Source organism: Vicia villosa, unplaced genomic scaffold, assembly GCF_029867415.1.
Source record: "Vicia villosa cultivar HV-30 ecotype Madison, WI unplaced genomic scaffold, Vvil1.0 ctg.002868F_1_1, whole genome shotgun sequence".
Classification (NCBI taxonomy): domain Eukaryota; kingdom Viridiplantae; phylum Streptophyta; class Magnoliopsida; order Fabales; family Fabaceae; genus Vicia; species Vicia villosa.
In genome coordinates this window covers 36,948-63,477 of record NW_026706050.1, presented here as the reverse complement: position 1 = coordinate 63,477, position 26,530 = coordinate 36,948, and the positions used below count along the sequence as shown (strand labels likewise).

General features: G+C 33.4%; 3 protein-coding genes and 3 non-coding genes across 6 annotated transcripts; 3 read left to right on the top strand and 3 right to left on the bottom strand.

Annotated features, from left to right (window-relative positions):
* Nucleotides 1-823: 823 nt before the first annotated feature.
* LOC131639921 (uncharacterized mitochondrial protein AtMg00310-like) lies at nucleotides 824-1,192 on the top strand. Its single transcript, XM_058910360.1, has one exon. The coding sequence runs from the start codon at nucleotides 824-826 to the stop codon at nucleotides 1,190-1,192; it is 369 nt and encodes a 122-aa protein (XP_058766343.1).
* Nucleotides 1,193-1,243: 51 nt separating this feature from the next.
* LOC131639920 (uncharacterized) lies at nucleotides 1,244-2,113 on the top strand. The gene has a single exon (XM_058910359.1). The coding sequence runs from the start codon at nucleotides 1,244-1,246 to the stop codon at nucleotides 2,111-2,113; it is 870 nt and encodes a 289-aa protein (XP_058766342.1).
* Nucleotides 2,114-3,888: 1,775 nt separating this feature from the next.
* Nucleotides 3,889-4,428, top strand: LOC131639919 (uncharacterized). Its single transcript, XM_058910357.1, has one exon. It carries the CDS (start codon nucleotides 3,889-3,891, stop codon nucleotides 4,426-4,428), a length of 540 nt encoding a protein of 179 aa, XP_058766340.1.
* Nucleotides 4,429-21,680: 17,252 nt separating this feature from the next.
* LOC131639931 (small nucleolar RNA Z101) lies at nucleotides 21,681-21,774 on the bottom strand. The gene has a single exon (XR_009295089.1). It is a non-coding gene; the product is annotated as a small nucleolar RNA Z101 (small nucleolar RNA).
* A 1,349-nt stretch (nucleotides 21,775-23,123) lies between these two features.
* On the bottom strand, nucleotides 23,124-23,208 carry LOC131639935 (small nucleolar RNA snoR14). The gene has a single exon (XR_009295093.1). It is a non-coding gene; the product is annotated as a small nucleolar RNA snoR14 (small nucleolar RNA).
* Nucleotides 23,209-25,238: 2,030 nt separating this feature from the next.
* LOC131639929 (small nucleolar RNA Z101) lies at nucleotides 25,239-25,332 on the bottom strand. Its single transcript, XR_009295087.1, has one exon. It is a non-coding gene; the product is annotated as a small nucleolar RNA Z101 (small nucleolar RNA).
* Nucleotides 25,333-26,530: the final 1,198 nt, after the last annotated feature.

Here is a 26,530-nt window from a genome sequence, read left to right as displayed (position 1 = left end):
AGCACATTACTTACATCTCAAATAATGTCAATTTGCTTATTTTAAGATAAGGCTTATGATGTGTGTGACATTGGTGCACTATTCTGTTCTTGTTAACTCCGATAGAGTTGGACCTATTATCCCAGGACGAGGACTTAGACAAGGCGATCCTTTATCGCCATACCTTTTTATTCTTGTATCTGAAGGTCTTTCGGCACTTATCAAAAGTGCAGTTGCTCGAGGAGATATCCATGGTGCTCAGATATGCAGGGGGGCACCTAGTGTGTCCCACTTGCTTTTTGCTGACGATTGTTTTTTGTTTTGCAGGGCAAATATTGTGGAAGAAACTAACCTTATGGAGATTCTTAACATTTATACCGAGGCAACTGGGCAGGAGATCAACCTTTCAAAGTCTGAAGTGTTTTTCAGTCGTAATCTGAGTGGCCCCGCCCAAGAAGACTTAGCCCAACTGATGGGGGTAAGGAGGGTTTTGGGTACAGGGAAGTACTTGGGGTTACCATCCATGATTGGTAGGAGCAAGAAGGCGGTGTTCTCTTTTATTAAGGATAGGATCTGGAAAAGAATCAATTCGTGGAGCGGTAGATCTTTATCTAAAGCTGGTAAAGAGGTTATGATCAAGTCTGTCCTACATTCGATACCGGCTTACATCATGAATGTTTATTTGATTCCGGATAGGATGGTGAATGATATTGAAAAAATGCCAAACACTTTCTGGTGGGGTGGTGGTGGTAACAACAAAGGTATAAGGTGGTTATCTTGGGATCGTATGACTACTTCGAAGAGTGAAGGAGGTTTGGGGTTTTGAGATTTTAAATCCTTTAATATGGCTATGGTAGCGAAACAAGGATGGAGCATTTTGTCGGAACCAAATTCTCTTGTTTCTAGAATTTTCAAAGCAAGGTACTTTCCTCGCTCTTCCTATCTTGATTCTCTTATTGGTAATAACCCAAGTTTTGTTTGGCGAAGTTTGTGGAAGACGAGGGCTGTTATTAAGCAAGGCAGTAGGTGGTCTATTGGTGATGGTAGTAACATTAAGGTTATGTATGAGTCGTGGCTCCGAGAAAGAGGAAGATGTTATCTTAGTGGCCCACAATTGCAAAGTACTAGTGAACTCTCAGTTAAAGATCTCTTGTTACCCAATACAAAGAAATGGAATGTGGGTTTGATTAACCAAATTTTCGATTCAGAATGAGCAACAAGTATTCTTCGAGTTCCCCTTGTTGAGGATGTGAAGGAGGATAGGATGATTTGGCAAGAGGAGCAAAATGGTGAGTATAGTGTGAAATCGGGGTATAAAATTTGGAATGATCTTCATAGTAACATTCGAAATCATAACATTGAGGGGAGGTGGAAGAGTATTTGGAATATTTCTACACCACCTAGAGCTAAACATTTGCTATGGCGGATTTGTAAAGATTGTCTACTGACGCGTACAAAGCTTCAACAACGTCATGTTCAATGTCCGTCTGTTTGTCCTTGGTGCGAGTTAGAGGATGAAGATGATTGGCATATATTTTTCAGATGCGTCTCAATCATTCGGAGTTGGCGGGCAGCAGGTTTGTCATCTATTATAGATCCTCGGTTGCCTAATTTCCATGATGCTAAGTCTCTTATCTTTGATGTTTGTAGTCGGGAGGATCGTAGAGATGCGGGTCAGTTTGCTGTTTTGCTTGAGACCCTTTGGCGGAATAGGAATAATATGGTTTGGCAAGATACCCGGGATGATGCTTTGAGGATTGGTATTCAAGCTTATCATAATTGGTATGATTGGTTCTTAGCTAGAGATGAGCATAATTTGGCGGGGGGTAATAATTTAACTATAAGTTGGATTCCTCCTTCAATTAATTACCTGAAATGTAATGTTGATGCAGGTTTTAATAATGTGTGTGGTACAACAAATAGAGGGTGGTGCTTTAGAGATCACTTTGGAAGGTTTATTTCCGCAGGGGTGTCCTGGGACGTGGATCTTATCTCCGTTGTCGAAGCTGAAGCAACCGCCTTAAAGGAAGCAATCCAAAAGGCTATTTTTCTTCAGTTATCCCACGTCATTTTTGAAACTGATTGTCAGATTGTCGCTAAGGCTATTTATGCTTCTCATGTTGGCTCCTCATAATTTAGTTTTATTATTAAATCTATCCAGCAGTTGTTAGTTTTATTTCCGAACTTTGAGGTAAAATTCATCAAACGCCAAGCGAATTCGGTTGCCCATACGTTAGCCAAGGCGGCCAATTCTTGGTCTCGGCATAGTTTTTTCAGATATGTACCTCCTTGTATTGAGCGGTGTTTGATTAATGATATCAGTTAAGTTTGTCCTTATCAAAAAAAAAAAAAAAAGACAAAACTAAACCAGTTTTGCATTTATGACGATGAAAAATACTCATTGCTAATTTGCTAATAAATTAATAGAAAATACTAATAAGTGTCCTCAGAGCAATGATTAAGATTTTAAAATAATAAATTTATTTCGATAATCTATGTATTTAATGTCTTGAAAATTGAAATAGTAAATTTTTTATAAAATATTTTCTTTTTTTAGAATACTTAATTATTGTCCTGGGAACACTGTTTAGCAAAACTCTAAATTAATTTATTCAAATATCACGAATTTTGTCAACTTTATTACACTTACTAATTCAATCGTAGAAATTCTAAATTCCTTTCATTTTAAAACATATGGAGAATATAGTACGAAATCATGCAGTGGCTGAATGATGTTGTTAAATCTCAACCATTTATTTTAGTTTAATATAAAAAATTAACAATATTAATTAATGCATATATGTCTAACAGCATAATAAAATACGTGAGGGAGAATCTCTTTCCATATAGTACGGTTCCACAATGAGTGACTTATTTATAAAAAAAAATTATTATAAAATAATTGATATATATTTTTAAAAATATTCAATATAATATTAATTATCGAGTTAAGACAAATTATACTGACAATATAGGCTACTATTAAGTTTTTATTTTTATTTTTATAATCATATTATGCCAACAAGGATTTATTATTTATTATTTTAATTATTTTAAATGTCATGTTGGCAATTTATTACTTACCATTTTAAACTTTGATATACTAAAAACTCAAAAAACTTAAATTTTTGCATTGAAGAAGAGTTAAACCAATGACCTTTCACTCAAATGAGTTATACAAGTGACTGACCACTAGACTACTTGTTTATGTTAAAGTAATTCTAAAAGTACATTTATTACATGGTTTATTTTGAATATTAAAAAAAGTATACTTTAAATATTTCAATTATCTCTCTCTTTCTTACTTATATTTTTATTTCAAACGTATGAATTTATACTTTAATTTCCCATATCAATTAATATTTTAATATTAATTATATATTAAATAATTATTTATTTTTAAAATAAATATGTCAAAATGAACAAATATGTGTCAAAAATTTAAAAATATTAATAATATAATATATTTTACAATACTTGATATATTTTGATAGTAAATCTTTGAATAAAATTTACACCGACTAAAATTACTTTAAGATATTATTTAAATCAATAATAAACAAAAATTTTAATTAATAAAGAAATACTAAAATATTTTAAAAACATATTTTCATATTGACCATACATTAGTTTCTTTTTCTATATAATAAAAAAATAAAAATATAAGAAAAAATCCAATATTTATTTTAGTAAATTGAAATCCAATTTCTTATTGAGATTCTTAATTAAACCTTTTGAATTCAATGAATTTAATCAAAGAAAGTATAAAGATTTGACTATAGCCGTTTTATATCCAATGAATGTACTGAAAATAACTATTTCGCATTTATGGATACTAGTATGTTATATTCTCAGCCATTATATAAAAACTTCTTATACACATAGGTTTTTGTTTGAGAAAAAGAAAATATGAATCGTTTATGGTCTCTTGTCGTGGTTTTTCTTTTATGTGTTACATGTTCTTATGCTGTCAAAGTTGTAGATGTGGATACTATATGCACGAGTACAAAAAATCATTCATTTTGTTCAAATCTTCTCAATTCAAAGTCGGGCGGAAACAAAGATCTTGTTAGCCTTACACAATACACCATTGATGTGCTTCGTGCCAATGTGACCAACACTGTCAATCTGATCAACAAGCTAATTGCACAAAATGGTGGCAATTTCAATCTAACATATCATTACAATATGTGTTTAATTCATTTTGATGTCTCAAAGGGTGCCCTAGGTTCAGTTGAGTATGCTGAAGAACTCTTCAAAATGGGAAATTACCTAGCTATGATTCCAACCATGAAAAGTATAGATTTTAATGCTTGGGAATGTCTTTCTGGAGATACACCAAGTGATCCTCCTTATCATGATACCTCTTTGCTCCCAGTGTATGCTGATGATGTCATGCTAGTTGCTAATGTTGTTCTTAGCATACTAAGTTATTTGACACAAGCCTGAATAATTAGAGGCATGGGCTTGATAAAAGAAGAGAGGCGACAAGCACATAGTCTCAAAAGAATTATTGAAAAGTCCCTTTGATTAATAGAATATTGTGTTTTTAAATATACCTTTTATTATTATTGCAATGTTATTTTAATTTCTTTAAAGTGTATTTGTCTTCATTAAACATATATGTTTAGAATGTAAGTTTTATTTATTTTTATTTCCTAACTTCACAAGTTCTATATATGTTTTTAAATTGCGGTCGTGGTTGCGGGTGTTGTGATTGCAGATATTACGGTTGCTGCGATGCGAATTGTGGCCGTTGCGGCGTGAATTTAAATTAGGAAATATTTGAAATACACAATTAAAAAACACTTAATGTTAATATTTTACATTACAAATTACATGTAAATTGAGTTTATGAGTTTTCAAATGTTCAGTTATGATGAAAATATGTGAAGAAACATGGGTGAAGGTGTTTGATGCGAATTCTAATGTTGTTGGACGTGTGATTACAAATCACACCACAATTGCGGCCCGATGCGGAGGCTACCGCATCAGCAATATTGCGACTGCAATTGCGATTGCGGACTGCAATTTAAAACCATGGTCCTATACAAAAAGACCTTGATGATTTTTTTCAAATTACAAACCGGCGTCTTGATGAGCTCATCAACCACAACCTTAAAACAACCATATAAGCGAATAGCCAAACCATCTCTTTGATGTTGGGTCAGCTAGAAAACAAGAACCAAAACCTCTATATGCACTTGGTTCAACTGGATAATAGTATTGATGACTACATTGAGGCTAAATTTGCAGCACTCACATCTCTCATGACTCAACAGTTCGCTGTTATGGAAACATCTTCTTCACATACTAAAATTTATGCAAGTATCTCTTCCACACCTTTAAAACCTTACTAGCCTTGAAAATATTGTCCTTAGCACCTCTTTCCCACTAGTGCATATACCTTTACTCACACAAGGGACTAGCTGTTCCCTTATCACTCCACCACAACCACCCCTGCTCATTTCTCCCCAACCTCCACCTATTTTATATTCTGCACACTCAATTTTTACATGTGTTCCACCCACCCTATATCAACACTACACTCCACAAAATCACCTAATTATTTCATTTATGAAAATTAACAACAACCAACGCCACTCTTTTCGAACCCCAAAAATTGAGTTAGGGATTTTTGACAAAACTCATCCTCTAGAGTTGTAATTTCAAGCAGGACAATTTTTTTTTTGCTTATTATAATATTTTTTATGGAAGTCATTTACCCATGATTGCTTTTTATAAGAAGGGAAATGCTCTTGGATGATATAAGTGAATTAGAGATCCGTGCTGTCGCTCGCGTGTATTATTTATGGAATAGTATTTTTTGAAAGATACGAGAAAAATGTGAAGTAAAGAAATTTGACCAAATTGAATATGTAAAATGGAAATTAACCATTTAAAAAAATAATTTACTAATAAGATATTAGTAGTATGAAATTAATCGTTTTAAAAAAAGTTTGACTAATAAGATAGGTCAACACGGGTAAGTTCATTAATATCTTAATCATTTGATAAGGTTTGGTCACTTAAAAAAAACTAAGTATTATGGTGCTAGTGACCCGTGAAATTAAAAGTTTGACTAAATTTGAATGAGTGAGGTTGAAATTTATTTAGATAAATGTAATCTTGAAATGAATGATTTAATTATAAAACAATAATAATCATACAAATTTTATTAGATATAAATACAAAATTTGAAATAATTTACTTATTTGTAAAAAAAATAATATTCATATAGATTTAATTATATTTAATAATCATAATAAAAGAAGAAGAAAAAATGGTTAGATGAAAAAATAATAATATTTTAAAATAAAGATATGATTAAAAAAATATATTGTGTTGATAGTGGCCCATGAAAAAAAAATGATATAGATTTAATTTAAATATATGTATGTAAATTTGAAATGAATTATTTAATTATAAAAAATTACATCTCAAATAAAAGAAATTGTTAATTTAAACAAAATAAATATTAAAGAAATTGTACCTGAAACTAATAAAAATGTATACTATCTTAAATAAAAGTAATTATTGATTAAAATAAAATAAATATTGTATGGCGATAGTAACCCGTGAAAACGAAATGTATTGTCCACAACAAAGAATTATAATTAGTTTTAAAATGTATTTTGTGCTATAAAAGACAAAAGAACTTTGCTCTACCTAAAAAATTTCATGAAAGTGTAAATTGTGAGATAAAATGGAAAGATAGAAAGTAAGATAAAGTTTTAAAAATGAAGAGAGGTAAAAAGAAAACAGATAAAATGGAAAGATAGAAAGTAAGATAAAGTTTTAAAAATGAAGAGAGGTAAAAAGAAAACAGAAACTGTTTTAGATAACTTATATGATATACAATACTTAATACTATGATACTTTTAATACTTTGACAATATCCTTCATTGATATACTTTTTCATGATTTTCATAGCAATCATCTCACGTGCAACCATGCAAATAATATGTCATATAATTTTTAATGTATACTGACTTTAGAGAGAAATTATCCCATCGTCAATGTCGCTAATTCTTGGCATGAACGCAAATACTCCAGGTTAGAAACAGAAGAAATCTCATATTTTCATTACCTATACAAAATAGAACATTCTTAAGCTCAGCTCCATGTCATTCTCATGCTATTCTCATTAGTGCCAAGGTTTATAGGAGAGGATATTTTCCATGTATCCGCTCCAATTATTGTCTCAACCAAATGCTAGTCAAATTGGTTCATAGGATCTAAAGACAATGCACAACATCCACATCCAATAACATGCTTTTCAGGAACGACACTGCATGCCATAAAAAATAGTTTTCTTCTGGTTCTCATAAATTAAAATATTTAAGTTATGTACATTTTAAAAAAGTATAGAGAATTGTTGATCTATTAACCTTACTCTCAGTGATATCTATTGACTCTTTAAAGACAAGAGATGCCTTGGTAGTTGCGGTTCAAGCAATAATTAGATTCATCGACATTGAAAACACTTGCAAAACACCTGCACATTAAGAAAGAAAAATACATTGATCAAGTGCTAACAAATGAAGAGTTCTTTATGTCTTCAAAACTGTAAAACACGGTAATTTAAACAGACATAAAATTCAGAATCAATCAATCATACAACATAAACGCTCATTTACACCACATCATAACCATACTGAGTGACGTGTAGAGCCTCTTCTGAATATGAGATGTCCATTTCTTGACCTTCAACCATCCCCGTGACTTTCTAAGATCAGGATCAACAGGCTCACTGTTGTGAATTCAATACCAAGAACAAAGTATAATGCAAGGAAAGAATAAAGGACAAGGAAGAAGAGGAGAACACAAATATTGGTTATAACTGTTATTCTTTTACTTTCTCTTAAAACAAGATTACAAGTTTACAAGAATAACAAATAACCTCTCTCACCCTAAATTAGGATTTGCAGCTTAGCAATGATGAGAGACTAGTATGCTATTTATAATAAAACCTAACATACTAACTAATGGGCTTTTTTCCACAAGGCCCATTACACAAGCCAACTTAATAAACAAGCTAACTTAACAAATTAGGGTTTAAACACTAAAACCTAATTTAGCATGCTAACAATCCTAGCATCTTCGACACAAGCATGTGAACAACCTTCGACTTCATGCTTAACCCGGTCGAACCAAGAAGCTACCCTTCGGCCATACTAGAGTTCGATCCAATATCTCACAAATCTCCACCTTGGATCTAACTCTACAACATCAAGGGAACAAACTAGCTTTCTTCATGCAGCTTTAGCAACTGCATACAGTGGAAAAACTTACAACTCGGTAATGTCTTGGTGATCATATCGGCAGCATTGTCTTCAGTCGAAACCTTCAGCACTTGGACTTCTCCACGCTCGATTACTCCTCTGACGAAATGCAACCTCACATCAATGTGCTTAGTTCGCTCATGATAGGCTGAATTCTTCGACAGGTGTATTGCACTTTGACTATCACATTTAACAATGATACCTCGACCTTGAAGTTTCAGCTCCTTCGCAAAACCTTCAAGCCACAATGCTTCTTTCACAGCTTTAGTTAATGCAATATACTCCGCTTCAGTGGTTGATAGAGCATCAACCTTCTGAAGTGTTGCTTTCCAACTAATTGCTGTGCCAAACATAGTGAAAACATATCCAGAAATAGATTTTCTGGAATCCATACAACCTGCATAATCAGAGTCGACATATCCTCCAATTGTTGCTTTACCATCTTCACCCAAGGCTCCACCATAAATTAGGACTCTTTTCAGAGACCCATTTATGTACCTTAAAATCCACTTCAATGCTTGCCAGTGAGCCTTTCCAGGATTCGCCATGTACCTGCTTACAAGACTTAATGTGTATGCTATGTCGGGTCTAGTACAGACCATAGCATACATCAAAGAACCAACTATATTAGCATATGCGATGTTATTCATATAGGCTCTTTCGACATCAGTACTGGGACACTGATCAATACTCAGCTTGAATTGAGGGTTTGTTGGAGTCACAACTGGCTTCGAATTCAACATACCAAACTTTTCAAGAATCTTCCGTAGGTATGCCTCTTGAGATAAACATAACTTAGACTTCTTTCTATCTCTTCGAATGTCAATTCCAAGAATTCTGGAAGTAGCTCCCAGATCCTTCATATCGAACTCCTTATTGAGTTCAGCCTTCACCCTCGTCACATCTTCAACATTGTTGCTTGCTATGAGAATATCATCCACATAAAGCAACAAAATAACAAATGAATTACCAGGTCGAAATCTGAAGTAAACGCAGTGGTCGAACTGACTTCTAATGAAACTTATGCGTGCCATGAACTTGTCGAATCTCCTATTCCACTGTCGAGGAGATTGTTTCAGCCCATACAAAGATCTCTTTAACTTGCACACATAACCTTCCTTCCCCTTTTCGACATACCCTTCAAGTTGCCCCATCAGGATCGTTTCATCTAGATCACCATACAAGAACGCAGTCTTCACATCCATATATTCCAGTTCAAGATTGAACTGTGCTACCATGGCAAGTAACATTCGAATGGACCTATGCTTCACAACAGGAGAAAACACGTCATTGAAGTCGACACCTTCTTTCTGAGTGAAACCCCTTGCAACTAACCTTGCCTTGTATCTTTTCGACGTCACTCCTTCAATTCCTTCCTTAACTTTGAAAATCCATTTACAACTGACTAACCTTGCCCCAACAGGTTTCTCGATCAGTTCCCAAGTATGATTATCATGAAGAGATTTCATCTCATCATCCATGGCCTTCAGCCATTCAATCTTATTTCGACTCCTCATAACTTCCTTGTAGTCTCTAGGTTCTTCGTCTAGAACCTCACTTGCAGAGATTAAGGCATAAGCTATAAGATCTGCATACCCAAGCCTCTGAGGTGCCTTTATGATTCTTCTCGACCTATCTCTCGACAATAGGTAGTCATCGTCAGTTTCCTCAACTTCCTCAGCATCTTCTGCTTCTTCTTCGACTTCATCAGGGATATGCAATTCAGCATCAACATGCTCCACCTCAACAGGAATCTCTACCAGTTCCAGCTCTTCGTCAGATGTTTCTGTACTTCGACCAACATCATCAGTTTTCTTAAAAGCCATTTTAGCTTCATTGAAAACTACATCTCGACTGGTGATACACCTCCTGTGACCTGGCTCTAGGCACCATAGCCTATAAGCTTTGACTCCTTCTGGGTATCCCATGAACATGCATTTCAGAGCTCTAGGTTCGACCTTGTCTTGCCTAATATGAGCATAGGCTACGCAGCCAAATACTCTCAGTTTGTCGAGATCTGGTGGATGTCCCGACCAAACTTCTTCAGGTGTCTTCATATCTAACGCTGTCGAAGGACATCTATATATCAGATATGTTGCTGTCGAAACAGCCTCAGCCCAGAACACCTTCGTTAACCCCGCACTAGTCAACATGCATCTGACTCTCTCCAAAATAGTTCGATTAAACCTTTAAGCCAAACCATTTTGCTGTGGAGTACCTGCAGTAGTTCTATGCCTTGCAATACCAGAGGCAGCACAAAAACTGTCGAATGCCTCATTGCAAAATTCCAGGCTATTGTCGGTTCTCAACCTCTTGACCTTTCTGCCAGTCTGATTTTCAACCAGAGTCTTCAAACTTTTGAAATTCTCAAAAGTTTCATCCTTAGTCTTTGGATGAATACCCATAATTTTCTAGAATAATCATCTACTATGGATAGAAAATACCTTGCTCCTGAATGTGATGGACACCTTGCAGGCCCCCAAAGATCAGCATGGATGTAATCAAGGGATCCGTGCGTTCTTTGTTTTCCTTTGTTGAACTTCACTCTGCAAGATTTTCCAAGTACACAGGGTTCACAAAACTTCAGCTTTTCGACTTTGTCTCCACCAAGCAGATTTTGTTTCCCTAATTCGACCAGACCCCTTTCACTGACATGGCCCAATCTCATGTGCCAGATTTCTGTTTTCGACAAAGGTTTCGTGGATGCAACATTTGTCGAACCACTTACAACTTCAGCCTCAAGGGTATACAAGCCTTGTTTCTTCACGCCTCTCAAGACTTCCTTCGAACCCTTCATGACTCTTAGGATACTTTTCTCTCCTTGGAAAACATATCCTTTCTTGTCGAATTCACCAAGAGAAAGCAGATTTCTCTTCAAATCAGGAACATACCTGACTTCAGTCAACAACCTTATTGACTCATCATGGAGCTTGAATCTCACAGATCCAACACCTGCAATCTTGCAAGCCTTGTTGTTTCCCAGCAATACTGATCCACCATCTTGATCACATAATTCCTCGAACAAGTCTTTGTTTGCAGTCATGTGCCAAGTGCAACCTGAATCCATAATCCACTCCTTCTTAGAGTCACTGCTTGAAACCACAAGGATATCAGATGATTCGAAATCATCTTGAACAATGGCAGCGTTGCCATTATCCTTACCTCCATGATATTTCAGGAGTTCAGGGCACACCTTTCTTGTGTGACCCTCCTTCTTACAATGGTAGCATCGAATGCCAGATGCTTCGCCACTGTAAGACTTTGACTGGCTTTTGCCTTTCTTCTTGTCGAACTTACCATCCTTTCGTAAGAGTTTTCCTTTAACGGCCAAACCTTCGCCAACAGTCGAAGGTTTATGCTCCTTTCGTTCATTCAAGTCCTTAGAGTACAAGGCTGATTGAACTTCTTCAAACGCCAGAGACTCCCTTCCATACAAGAGAGTTTCTTTGAAGTGAGCATGTGATCGAGGCAAAGAACACAATAGTAACAGCGCTTAATCTTCATCATCGATCTTCACATCAATATTTTCAAGATCAAGAATCAGCTTGTTGAACATATCCAACTGCTCCGCCAATACTTTGTCTTCAATCATCTTGAATGAATACAAAGCTTGCTTCAGGTAGAGTCGATTTACCAGCGATTTGGTCATATACAAACTTTCAAGTTTCACCCATAACCCTGATGCCGTCGTCTCCTTTGATACCTGCCGAAGAACCTTATCACCAAGGCTCAACAAAATTGCGTTGTGTGCTTTCTCGATCATATTCGTCTTCTCCGCTGCCGTCAATTCTGCATTCATAGCTGCCTCTCCCTTCAACGCTTCCAAACAACCCTGCTGAACCAGTAGGGCTTTCATCTTCAAGCGCCACAGACCGAAATCATTCACTCCGGTGAACTTTTCAATCTCATACTTTGTTGAAGGCATCTTCTCCATGCTCACCGCACCAATTTGTTGTGAATTCAATACCAAGAACAAAGTATAATGCAAGGAAAGAATAAAGGACAAGGAAGAAGAGGAGAACATAAATATTGGTTATAACTGCTATTCTTTTACTTTCTCTTAAAACAAGATTACAAGTTTACAAGAATAACAAATAACCTCTCTCACCCTAAATCAGGATTTGCAGCTTAGCAATGATGAGAGACTAGTATGCTATTTATAATAAAACCTAACATACTAACTAATGGGCTTTTTTCCACAAGGCCCATTACACAAGCCAACTTAATAAACAAGCTAACTTAACAAATTAGGGTTTAAACAATAAAACCTAATTTAGCATGCTAACAACCCTAGCATCTTCGACACAAGCATGTGAACAACCTTTGACTTCATGCTTAACCCTGTCGAACCAAGAAGCTATCCTTCGGCCATACTAGAGTTCGATCCAATATCTCACACTCACCTTCAAACGTCGAGAATACATGAACAATCATTTATAAAGAAGGATAAGTGAAAACATATAAAAGGTAAAAAAATCAAAAAGAGGTCAGCTCTTTTTCCATTTTTAATCTGCATCTGAAGCAGATTACAGATTAAACTCACAAAGTTACAACAAATAAACATAATAGAGTTTAAGAACAAAACGGATTGCAGGCTCATCTCGGGAAAAAAATTTGATAAACATATATTAGTGATAATGTGGTACAGTATTGATGCTAATGATTTTCGGTCTTCAAATTGTACATTGACAAAGTCCTAATTTAAGAATAAGAAACTAAAAACGGTTATTAATAAGCAAAGTCAGAAACTAAAGAAAATAAATTAATAAGTAATTACCAAAGAAAACTTACATCTCCCTCCCAAATAGGCTTGGCTGCATGATTTGCATGCCCAGTCAACAGGGATGCGTCTACAGGCCCCCGAGTACCAAACCGGCTCCGGCACCGGCTGATCCTCGTGCAACCTCAAAGGTGGCATAGAAGTAGAAGTAGAAGAACTGCCCCGACGACATCTACGGGAGTGACATCTATGGGAGTGGCCAGAAGTAAATGGGACGGACTTGACTTTTAAATTCGGACATCTAAGTTGGTCCGTCCCGTCCAACTTTTGGACGAAATTTAATGAGACAAACTTAAATGAGGCGGACCGCCCGCTTTGCCACTCCTACATATGTGATTTCATGTGAATTTGAGTCATAAAATATTAAAAAAAGTACATGTTGAAATTTTTGGCCGAGAAATTGGCCCAATTATAAATATAAATCTTTATTTTTGAAAGTGGCATTTCAATAAAGATAAATAAAATATATTTAGATATTTTAAATTAGTGAGTTTGGTAATTGTATTTACTAATAGGATATTTAGTGAGTTTTAGCGCCACATTAGTTCTTGAGGATATAATAATGCTAAGTCTCTTTTTTATAAGAAATAATAATGCTAAGTCTAATTATCAAGATCACTTTTGCAACAATTTTATATTGTAAAAAGATTTTAATTTGATGAGTTAAAAGATAAACATTGTTAGCATACCCCATTTGAAATCAATTTAAAACATACACACAAAAAAAACTCATCAGTGACGTGAAAATCACGCCACAAATAGAAAAAATACATCACAAATCAACGTTTGCGACGTGAAATATTACGACACTGGAGGCAAGGTGGCAACTTATTAGTAACGTGATTTTTATTTCACTTTTTAGTGAAGTGAAAATTACATCACTAATTTTGGACCAGATATTACACACAACTTTAGTTGTGACATGTTTATTATGTCACTAATTAGTGACATGTAAATCATGTCACTAATTACTGCAATTAGTAAATAAAAATTGTTATACACGTTTAGTGGTTGCGACATGATTTCTATGTCACTAATTAGTGACATGTAAATCACGTCACTAATATTTTTTTTATATTTTATAAAATTAATATATATATATATATAATTAAATTAATAAATTAATAAATTAAATATATTAAAATTGATAAATTAAATTAATAAACTAAATATATTAAAATATATAAATTAAATTAATAAACTAAATATAGAAATTAATAAACTAAAATTATAAACCAAATATACTAAATAGAATTATAAATTAATCAATATTTTACACAAATTCAAAATCAAAAGTAACAACAAAATAAAAACTAAATTAAATCAACAATCTGTCCAAATCGGAAAACTCATCATCATTTCCGCCCTCTTGATCAGTCGGCGCATAACCACCCATATTTTGATTTCCACCAAACGATTGCATAAATTACCGCATTTGGGCCTCCATATCCGCTTGTCTCTTCGTCATGACCTCCTTGCCGCTGATGCTCACTCTGGATTGCCTCCATTTGGGCCTTTAAAGCCTCTTCATGTTCCGCCGTTTCGCGTCTCACCTCATTTATCGCCAATTGTCTAACGATTTCTTACTGTTCTGGTGTCAAAATTACGGGACGTGAACCTCCTTCCCCGTCAATAACTCTTTGATATAGAGTTTTTAAACAAAATACTACTTCACACTATCCTACTATATATTTTTTAAACAACATACTACTATATTATTTTTTTAAAACAAAATAACACTTCACACTAATATATATATATATATATATATATATATATATATATATATATATATATATATATATATATATATATATATATATATATATATATATATATATATATATATATATATATATATATATAACCATATAAAATAAACATATATAACCATATAAACATATAAGAAATATTTTTTAAACAAAATACTACTTAACACTATATATAGTATTTTGGGAGAAAGAGATTCTGTTCAGAGAGAAACCAGCAAATTTTCAGAAAAGGTATGAACGCGTCTAGGAGGGAAAAGGAGAAGGCGTGTATTTATAACACCATCAGCGACGTGAATTTTACGTCGCAACCCAGCCACGTGCAATTCACGTCGCAACCTCCCCAACGGTATAAAACTATCTTCTCTCATTGCAATAAAGCCTGCACATGCCAACTTTAATTGTTTGGCGTGGAATTATGAGCCTATCAGCGACGTGAAATTCACGTCGCAACCTTGCCACGTGTATTTCACGTCGCAACCTCCCCAACGGTAATAAATAATTTCTCTCACTGCAATAAAGCCTGTACAGGTAAGTCTGCAAAACTTTAGCAACGTGAATTACACGTCATTCCTTAAATTTTGAAAAAAATTTAAATTTCACCCATGTGAATGTCTCCCCGTCTATTTAATTTTTTATATTAATTTTATTGTTCCGACGTGATTCCCACGTCACAACTATTTTTTTTTATAAAAAAAACCTAACACACAGTATTTACGTTATGTTTGATGTTTTAATATTAAAAATTTTAGTGACGTGTTTTACACGTCGCAACTACCTTTTATTATCCACGTAATTATCACGTCACTATTTCATGTAGCTAAACAGCACATTTCTTGTAGTGGTATTTGGCAGTTTTAGAATCTCACCAATCCTTTATGTAAAATCCTTAGAAATATTATATATCATCCTCAATTTCTAATGTAATTTTGACGATCATAAAAACTAAAAAAAAATGTTATTAGAAACTAAAAATGCTAATTAGAAACAACATAAAAAAAATTATTAAAATATTTATCATATAAAATATTCAATCAACAATAAATTATTGAAAACAGTATGCATGTCAGTTTGAATGTTTTTCAAGGTGGCCGTAATTTCAACTTTATTTGGTTGTTATAGGAATTGTTATAGAGTGAGAAGACTCTGAGATAAAAATAATATAATAACTAACAATGGGGAGAGAATTGAGTTGTGAAAGAAAAAAATGAATTTAAGAGAGGGTGGAGGAATACTTGGATTGATTGTAAAGAGTTTTATTTGTGTTGCCTTCAATGGTATAGTATTGAGATGAGAGATGAGATTTAGGTGACATATTTGAGTATTTTACGTGTATTTAAAAGATATAAATAAAAGATAAAAATAATAATTTTAATATCTATTTTTCTCTTGTCATATAGGACTTGTTTGAAAAATTTACTGGAAAAAAAAGTTGCATGAATTTCTCTAATATTTAAAGATTATCTCGTTTTAAACCTTATAAAAATTTTGTTTTTAAAACTAACCGTGCAATTTAAATATTCGATCATTTTAAACTATATAAATTTGAAGATTATGTCATTTTAAATTCTCTGGAATATGACAAAGAAATGTTGGTTTTACTAATAAAAAATTACAAGGTTTAAGATGATAGAGTCCTTCAAGTGTTAAGGTTAATTTTAAAAATAAAAATTTTACAAAATTTAAAATGAAAGAATCTTGAATTGTTAGAGAAATTCATGCAACCTTTTTTTCAGAATTTTTAACGAACCTTGTTATCATTATATAGTATTGACATAACTGATCACTACCATTAATGTGTCCGCCTGATATAGCTTAGGGACTATTTCTTAAATCAAAATTGTGTAAAAACTTAAAAGAGTTACTATCAAACAAGTGTAACATTCAAAACAATTACTCAAATCAAATGGCATGTCCTTTTTTCCTTAAACAGAGTCATGGTCGGCAGTTATGACTTTTTTTTATAAAAAAATAGTGACAAATAAAATAAGTCAATACAAGTGTAACATTCAAAATAAGCTCAAGTTCTTTTTTCCTTGAACAAAGTCAATGGTTAGCAGCTATGACTTTTTATTTTATTTTAAAAATAGTTACAAACAAAATCAATCAATACTATTATAATAATTATTATTTAAATTGTCAAACTTAAAATAATAATGACAAATTACTAATAATGTATATAATTTGTCAAAGATAAAATAATAATATTAATTTTTCTTTAGTATAATAATAATATTTCAATTAATATAAATACACACAAATTTACCTTAAAAGACATAACACTTACCATTCTATTTTCTTCTCCCTTTTCTCTTAATTTAATATTATAACTAAATTAGCATCTAATATTATCATTCAAAATATTAACAAAGCTAGATTCAAGTTTTTTTCAACAAATACAAGTTTTTTATGCAATTTAATTTTTTGACTATTTTATTTTGGGTTAATACCTATTTCACTCCTACCATATGGGGTTGGTTTGTAAAACCCCCTGTCAAAAAAATTGCAAGAATTCCCCTAACAATTGAAGTTTATCTCGTTTTAAACCTTGTAAAAAAATTATTTTTAAAACCAACCTTGTCATTTAAAGGACTCTATCATTTTGAACCCTGTAAATTATTATTTTTAGTAAAACCAACCTTACCCGTCATATTTCAGAGGGTTTAAAATGATATAACTACAAGATTATAGGGTTTAAAATGACTGAATCTTCAAATGGCAATGTTGGTTTTAAAAACAAAAACTTTACAAGGTTTAAAACGAGAGAATATTCAAATGTTAGAGGAATTCTTGCAACTTTTTTTGGCAGAGATTTTTTCAAGCCAACCCCATATGACAAGGGCGAAAATAGATATCAACCCTTTTATTTTTATGAATTTCTTAAACTTGTAAATCAACTTCATACGTGACTATTTAATTCTTTTTAGACCAGTTTACATGTGGAATTTTCTGAGAAAAGTATCTGCAGTTTTTCTACAACTTTATTAAATAAAATAATTTTTCTGTAGAACATTTTTGTGCAGCAAACTCCGTAGGTGTTATTTCGGATTTTCCTGCTAATTTTACAAATGATTAGAGTTTTCTGCGGAAAAATGTTTGACATGAATACTAGTGATTTTTCCAGAAGTTATATTTAAATAAAAAACTAAACTCCATTACAAAATCCGCAAGTAATATCGCTGGAAAATTTTCTACAGATTTTTTTTAATTACAAATTTTTCTTTTAAAATAAAATGTTTTTTAAAATAATAACATTATTTTAAAATTTAACCAAAAAAATAATTATTTAATTTTTAATTAAAACTTACTTTTTTTTAATAAGCAATTGATTAATAAAGCTCGTACTAGGGGTGCAACTCTTACAAAGCAAAACACTAAAGAGTATTTGAACCAGATAAAGGAAGTTTAAACCATTCATAGTAAATGGATCTAAACTTAGGATATCCAAAAGACAACCATCTCCAAGAAAGAAAGATAATGTTAGAACATACTACATCAAAACAAAAAACCTCCCCTTTGAATATTATGGCACTCCTCATAATCCATAAACACCAAATGGTAGCTATCCAAACGAAACTAATCTTGACTCTTCGATTGGTATTCTTCACCTTATCTTGAAATGCACCAAAATCTAATAACTCCTCTTTGTTAATGTCCTCCGAAATGCCCAACCAAACAAAAATGTGGTTCCAAATCTCTTCCGCCATTTGACAATGAAAAAAGAGATAAGAATTTTCTAAATGGTTGCCACAAAAAATACAACCCGGATTTGTGAAGTTAATAACTTCCCTTTTCAACAATTGACCTTTAGAAGGAATCCGTTCGATGAAAAATCTCCAAGAAAAAACCTTGATCTTAAGCGGAATTCTAAGATCCCATGTCACCTTCAACAAATTAATCAATTGAGGAGCCCAAGCAAAAGATTTTGAATTGTTGACAACATGAGAAATACTAGCTACCGAGAACTCCATTCCGAATTTATGTGCCACAAGAAGTTGTCGTTCTCAAGCTCACACGGAATGATGCTATGCAAGTTGTCCAAAAACCGATTCCAACAATTTTAGTATATTTTAATCTCATGAGTTTAATGAAGATGCATTGACAGAATAAAATGTTTTTACATTAAAATCCAATTGCAATATATCATTTTGACATGTCATACAAGTAATTTAAAAATTTTTGTATTACTTAACGGGATACATGAACGTCATTGATTGAATCAATCTGAATAGATCTTTATATGGATTAAAACAATCTCCTCGACAGTAGAGTAGGAGATTCGATAAGTTCATATCCCACATAGGTTTCATTAGAATTCAGTTCGACAACCGTGTTTACTCCAGATTTCGACCTAAAAATTCATTGTTATTTTGTTTCTCTATGTGGATGTTATTCTCATATCTAGCAACTATGTCGAGGATGTGCTGAAGGTGAAGGTTGAACTCAATAAGGAGTTCGACATGAAGGCTCTAGGAGCTACATTTTGTCATAGGGGTATCGAGCGTGGAGAAGTCCAAGTGCGGAAGGTTTCGACAGATCACAATGATGCTGATATGATCACCAAGACATTGTCAAGTTGCAAGTTTTTCCGTTGTATGCAGTTGATAAAGCTGCATGAAGAAAGGTAGTTTGTTCCATTGATATTATAGAGTTTGTTCTGAGAGATTTGTAAGATATTGGATCGAACTCTAGTATGGTTGAAGGGAAGACCTTTACTAGAGTGAACATCACCTCAATGGAACTAAACACTCAAAAATATAAAAAAGCGATAGACCTTTACCATATTCAGATTTTTTGTGAGACTTCCATTGACCAACGCTAAAATAGTTGATGATCAAAGACACTCTAAAATCCAGCATCTCCATTTAACGTTAAATCCCGTCAAAGTCTGCAACATTAGACAAATATAATCTCATGTCACCTTAAAATACAATTGCCACATAATTTTACAAGAAAACCAGTCAAATGAAATGAATAATTCTACAGTTCCACTAACCTGTTTTTCAAGATCATTCCTTTTATCCAAGGAGTCCAAAAATGCGATTCAACTCCACTTCCTAATTTCATGCACAACCTTTTAAAGAACCAATGTAATTTAAAGTCCCACGGTCCACTTTCTACCATTTTTATGTCCCATTCTCTCAATTTTACTCACTCTACCTATGATTTCACTGTATTTACTTTTTAAAACCTTAACCCACACACTTTGCTAATAGATTTGGGTTGAACACCCTTGAATTTTTTATACCTAGACCCCCCTTCCTATCTTTCCTATTTTTCCAATGAACCCAACTTATTATTTTGCTTTCCAATCTTCCATCCCACAAGAAATTTTTAAAGATAGAACAAATTAGAAATAATATATGATGGAACTTTAAAGAAAGAAAGGAACTACATTAATCACCAATTTCAAGACTTCTTTCTTCTATGATTACAATCAACAGAAACATCCAAGTATTTCTAACCTTAAAATTTGATTTGCGGACTCAAACGAAAAGAATTTTATGAAAGTTTATTTTAAGACAGTAACTGTAAATTTGCCATCATGACCCTTATGTGTTGCCAACTTTTTCCCACAATTAAAGTATCATTTGCATACTGCATATGCCAGAAATGAACATCACCTCTATGGAACTAAACACTCAAAAATATAAAAAGGCGATAGACCTTTACAATCTTCGGATTTGTTTGTGAGACTTCCATTGACCAACGCTAAAATAGTCGATGATCAAAGACACTCTGAAATCCAGCATCTCCATTTAACCTTGAATCCCATCAGAGTCCAAATATTTCCAGCACACAAAATCGTATACTTTTTTTAAACCCACTTTGAACATCATCAATTATTTTTTCCTCCTTTTTGCATCATTTACTAACTCATTTGCTATGAGTATTCCATCTACCATCTGTCGGCCCTTTAAGACCCCAAATTGAAAATCAAATATAACTTTTTTAGCCAGATGCTGCTAATTAAAGATATCGACCTAAAATAGTTTAGCTTCACCAAACTCTCAATCTTTGGAATCAATATTAAAAACGCATTATTAGCTTTACACGCTATTTTGCCATTAGAATAGTTTAAGGTCACAAATTTCTCAATCTTTGGAATCATTGCTAAAAAAACATTATTAGCACTACACACTATTTTGCCAGTAGAATAGTTTAGCGTCACCAAATTCTCAATCTTTGGAATCAATGCTAAAAATACATTATTAGCTCTACACACTATTTTCCCAGTAGAATAGTTTAGCGTCACCGAATTCTCAATCTTTGGAATCAATGCTAAAAAAGCATTATTAGCTCTACACACTATTTTGCCATTAGAATAGTTTAGCTTCCCCGAATTCTCAATCTTGGGAATCAATGCTAAAAAAGCATTATTAGCTCTACACACTATTTTCCCATTAGAATAGTTATGCGTCACCGAATTCTAAATCTTTGGAATCAATGCTTAAAAAGCATTATTAGCTCAACACACTATTTTGCCATTATAATGAAACTGAGCAAAGAATATGTGAAAGTAGGTTATCCCAAAACAACTTAATAAACTTGAAATTTATGTTATTCGGATCAGGATTCTTCGATCTCTCGCAATCACAACCAACATTTCTTCGATCTCACGCAATCACAATCAATATTTCTATTAGCTCCTCTCAAAATTCACTTATGACTGTGTCATTAGTGCCAATGAAAGGACAATAATAAAGCTATTCAATCACAAATCAAGTGATCCATCCATGTAGCAATGCCCGATTCATTCTAGTACGATGATAATTTTAATGCTGAAGTCATTTTAGATTAGATGGGTCCAAAAAAATAGAGAACAAAACACAGAAACAAACTAACAAACATAAAAATCCATAAAATTTAGGGCATCAGTTATCCAAGGTGATATTAACATCAACGATATTCATATGCAAATTACCCATTTACACCATTTCAGATTCATCATTTTCCTAATTCTGATAACAATTCAAAAACCATAAATAATTTTTTTTTGATAAGCAATGGGATACTATTACGAAAACGAGTACAAGGGGTACTCACCCATGGTTAATACAAAGGGATGAAATTAAGGATTCCAAAGGACATTGAGCCCAAAAATAAAAATTACAATTAACGGTAAAATTGGAACCAATGACATTCCAAAGCCAAGAAAGTAATTTAATCTTGTGCAAGATTTCACCCTCATTGAAAATAGCAGAGTTGAACAGGATTGCGTTACGCATACACCATAATGCCCAGCATGTAGCCAACCAAAAAATCAGAATCTTTCTTGGAGGGATTTTGCCATTAAGAGAGCGACAAAAAACCAACATATGTTCCATGACGTCGACAGCCACCACCGGAGCAACTCCTAACCAAGAGAAAGTTCTGTTCCAAACATTTCTAGATAGAGGACATGAGAGAAGGAGGTGAGCTAAAGTTTCATTTTCCATGGAGCAGAAGACGCAAAGACTGTCGCTGCTGTCGGTCAGAATTCCGCGATTTGCCAATTGCTCCCTTGTGGCTAGTCTGTCCTAAATACACCTCCAACCAAAGACTTGGATTCTTGATGGAACAAAAGATTTCCATATTGATTTAAATGCTGCTAGTGATTCAGCCCCATGAGAGAAGTTAGAGGAAGAAGCAGAAAATAATGCGTAGCCGGAACTTACCGAATAAGAACCGGAAGTGCTCTTGAACCATTTGAAGGTGTCCTCCACTCCCCTCCTTGGAGCAGTGCCGGTAAGGTAGATTTGAAGAGCTGCAAAATCAGAAGTGGCTTCTTCAACATTTAAGCTTGGTTGTAGCTGCCAGCACCAAACATCATTTACGAAAGACCCCAAATCGGCGACAGCAGCGTCTTTATTAAGGGCGAAAGAGTAGGCTGCAGGAAAAAGGAGACATAAAGGTTGAGTGCCAAACCATGTTGTGTGCCAAAAGCTTATGTCAGCACCGTTGCCTAGGACGCAACTAATACCAGCGCGGAACCAATCCATATCCGTAACCTCCACGCTGCTTGTGACAATGCCTCGCCACCACAAAGAGGATTTTGATCTTGCAGTAGGTGAGGCATTTCAGAACACGCAGCCAATAAGAGAACCATATCGAAACTCCAAGAGAGGGCGCCAAAGTGCAGCTTTATCTATAAGAAAACGCCACTTCCATTTGCACATTAGGGATTCATTGAAAGTTTTTAGGTATTTGATGCCTAGACCGCCATCCTCCTTGCTTTTACAAACATCGGACCAGCTCACCCATGAGATACCGCGACAAATTGAGAAACTCAAGAAATCCAGAAATCAAGCAAGAGAGGGAAATATGAAAGCGATTAGAACTTGTCGGAATTCATGAATTACATCAAAGAATATCAATGGATTTACAGACAAATGAATTTCTATCATCACTTCGCTTTTCTTTTCCCTCTATGTATTATCACTTGTCAACTCTATAACATTAGACAACTATAATCTCATGTCACCTTGAAATACAATTGCTACATGATTTTACAAGAAAACCATTCAAATGAAATGAATAATTCTACATTCTCAGTCAAATGAATTACCAATGCCTTAAATGAAGTCTTTTTGTTCTCAATTATAAATCAAACAGTACCACTAGCCTATTTTTCAAGATTATTCCTTTTATCCAAGGAGTCTAAAAGTGTGATTCAACTCCACTTCCTAATTTCATGCACAACCTTTCAAAGAACCAATGTAACTTAAAGTCCCACGACCCATTTTCTACCATTTTTATGTCCTACCACCAAGCTGACCCCATTCTCTACACACTGTTTTTTCCATTAGAATAGTTTAGCACCACAGAATCCTCAATCTTTGAAATCAATGCTAAAAATTCATTATTAGCTCTACACACAATTTTGCCATTAGAATAGTTTAGCGTCATCGAATTCTGAATCTTTGGAATCAATGCTAAAAATGCATTATTAGCTCTACACACGATTTTGCCATTAGAATAATTTAGCATCACCGAATTCTCAATCTTTGGAATCAATGCTAAAAAAGCATTATTAGCTCTACACACTATTTTGCCATTAGAATAGTTTAGCGTCACCGAATTCTCAATCTTTGGAATCAATGCTAAAAAAGCATTATTAGCTCGACACACTATTTTGCCATTAGAGTAGTTTAGCGTCACCGAATTCTCAATCGTTGGAATCATTGCTAAAAAAGCATTATTAGCTCTACACACGACTTTTCCCTTAGAATAGTTTAGCATCACCGAATTCACAATCTTTGGAATCAATGCTTAAAACACATTATTAGCTCAACCCACTATTTTGACATTGGCACTAATTATTCCACTTGGACAATCTTCCCGACACTATATTAATCAACAATTTCAATAACTTCTTTCTTTTATGATTACAACTATCAGAAACGTCCAAGTATTTCCAAACTTAAAATTTGATTTGCTGATTCATTTGACTCAAACTAAAATACTTTTATGAAAGTTTATTTAAAGACCAGATATTAACTCAAATAACTATAAATTTGCCATCATGGCCCTCATGTGTTGCCAACTTTTTCCCACAATTAAGGTATCATTTGCATACTGGATATGCGAGAAGTGAACATCACCTCAATGAAACTAAACACTCAAAAATATAAAAAGGCGATAGACCTTTAGCATCTTCGGATTTTTTTGTGAGACCTCCATTGACCAACGCTAAAATAGTTGATGATCAAAGATATTCTAAAATCCAGCATCTCCATTTAATTTTAAATCCCATCATAGTTTAAATATTTCCACTTCACAAAATCATTTTTTTTAAATCCACTTTGAACATCATTTACTAACTCATTTGCTATGAGTATTCCATCTACCACATGTCTGCCCTTTAAGACCTCAAATTGTAACCAAATATAACTTTTTAGCCACATGCTGCCAATTAAAGATATCGACGTAAATTAGTTTAGCTTCATCAAATTCTCAATCTTTGGAATCAATGCTAAAAAAGCATTATTAGCTCTACACACGATTTTGCCATTAGAATAGTTTAGCGTCACCAATTTCACAATCTTTGGTATCAATGCTAAAAAAGCATTATTAGCTCTACACACTATTTAGACATTAAATTGAAATCCAGCAATGAATATGTGAAAATACGCTTTCCCAAAACTACTTACTAAACTTGAAATTTATGTTATTCGGGTCAGGATTCTTAGATCTCTTGCAATCACAACCAACATTTCTATTACCTCCTTTCTAAATTCAACTATGACAGGGTCATTAGTGTTAATTAAGGGGCAATAATAATATAATTCAATCACAAATCAAGTGATCCAACCATGTAGCAATGAACAATTCATTCTAGTACGATGATAATTTTAATGCTAAGATCATTATAGATTAGATGGATCCAAAAAAACAGAGAACAAAACAGAGAGACAAGCTAACAAACATAAAAATCAATAGAATTTAGGGCATCAGTTATCCAAGGTGATTTTAACATCAACGATATTTAGATGCGAATTACCCATTTACACCATTTCAGATTCATCATTTGCCTAATTCTGATAACTATTCAAAAACCATAAATAATTTAATCAACAAATCGAGAAACTCAAGAAATCAAGCAAGAGGGAAATGTGAAAGCAATTAGAACTTGGCGATTAGTGCTTGCACGCCAATGTGCGTATGAAACCATGCTTATTCTCTTTTGCTCACTCTATAGGCAACTCCAAATATACATAATGCAGTTACCAAGTCTCAACGAATCACATCCTCCAACAGTTCAAAACTCAAGGTTCATATTCCACTTTTGCATAATTATGACTATGAACTGTCAATTTAGAGTCATACCAATGAAAACCTATGTCCCTTGATGGAAAATAAATGTATTTTCAGACAATTTCTCACATTGAAAAATTGAAATTGCTCAAACCTCAAACTGCAATCTACTAACTAAACATGTCAAAATCAATTCTACATATGTAGAATCAATTTTGAGTGCTCGAAACATGAAACCGAACATACACTTGAACTGTAATGAATGGTTCCTAGGCCAAAATGTTCATACATCTATCTAGAAACAAAATTGTTTAATATATATAACTTTGCTCACTAAGAATAATAGATAACCATATGCTGTTACATAATAACTATGTAAGAAATTCAACATTCAAGGGTCAAAGATGTTTTCACCCAACCTGCAATTTGGGTCAGATTGGGTTAGTTGCAACATCAGAAGCAACAAAAATAAGTAGGTCTTTATCTATAGAGAACCTTGCATTAAATAAAAACACAAGTACCCTTTTAACTATCAAAGATAACAACCTTATAATAGAGACATATGGACCCCAATTACAAGTACTTCTACCATAAAAACCAGCTCCCACCAGAAGAATACCCCAGAAACAAAAACCAATTAAGTTAAATAAAAAGATGCTAAACTTTAAGGATAAAGTTAAAAACTTTACCAATTCAAATTACTATAGTTACATGGAAGAACAATTAATTTTTTATCATCACATAGCTTTTCTTTTCCCTCTATGTATTATCATTTGTCAACTCTGCAACATTAGACAACTATATCTCATGTCATCTTAAAATACAAATGCCACATATAGATAAACAAATTAGAAATTTTTGCCATTAGCTCTGCACAGTATTTTGCCATTAGAATAGTTTCGCTTCACCGAACTCTCAATCTTTGGAATCAATATTAAAAACGCATTATTAGCTCTACACGCTACTTTGCCATTAGAATA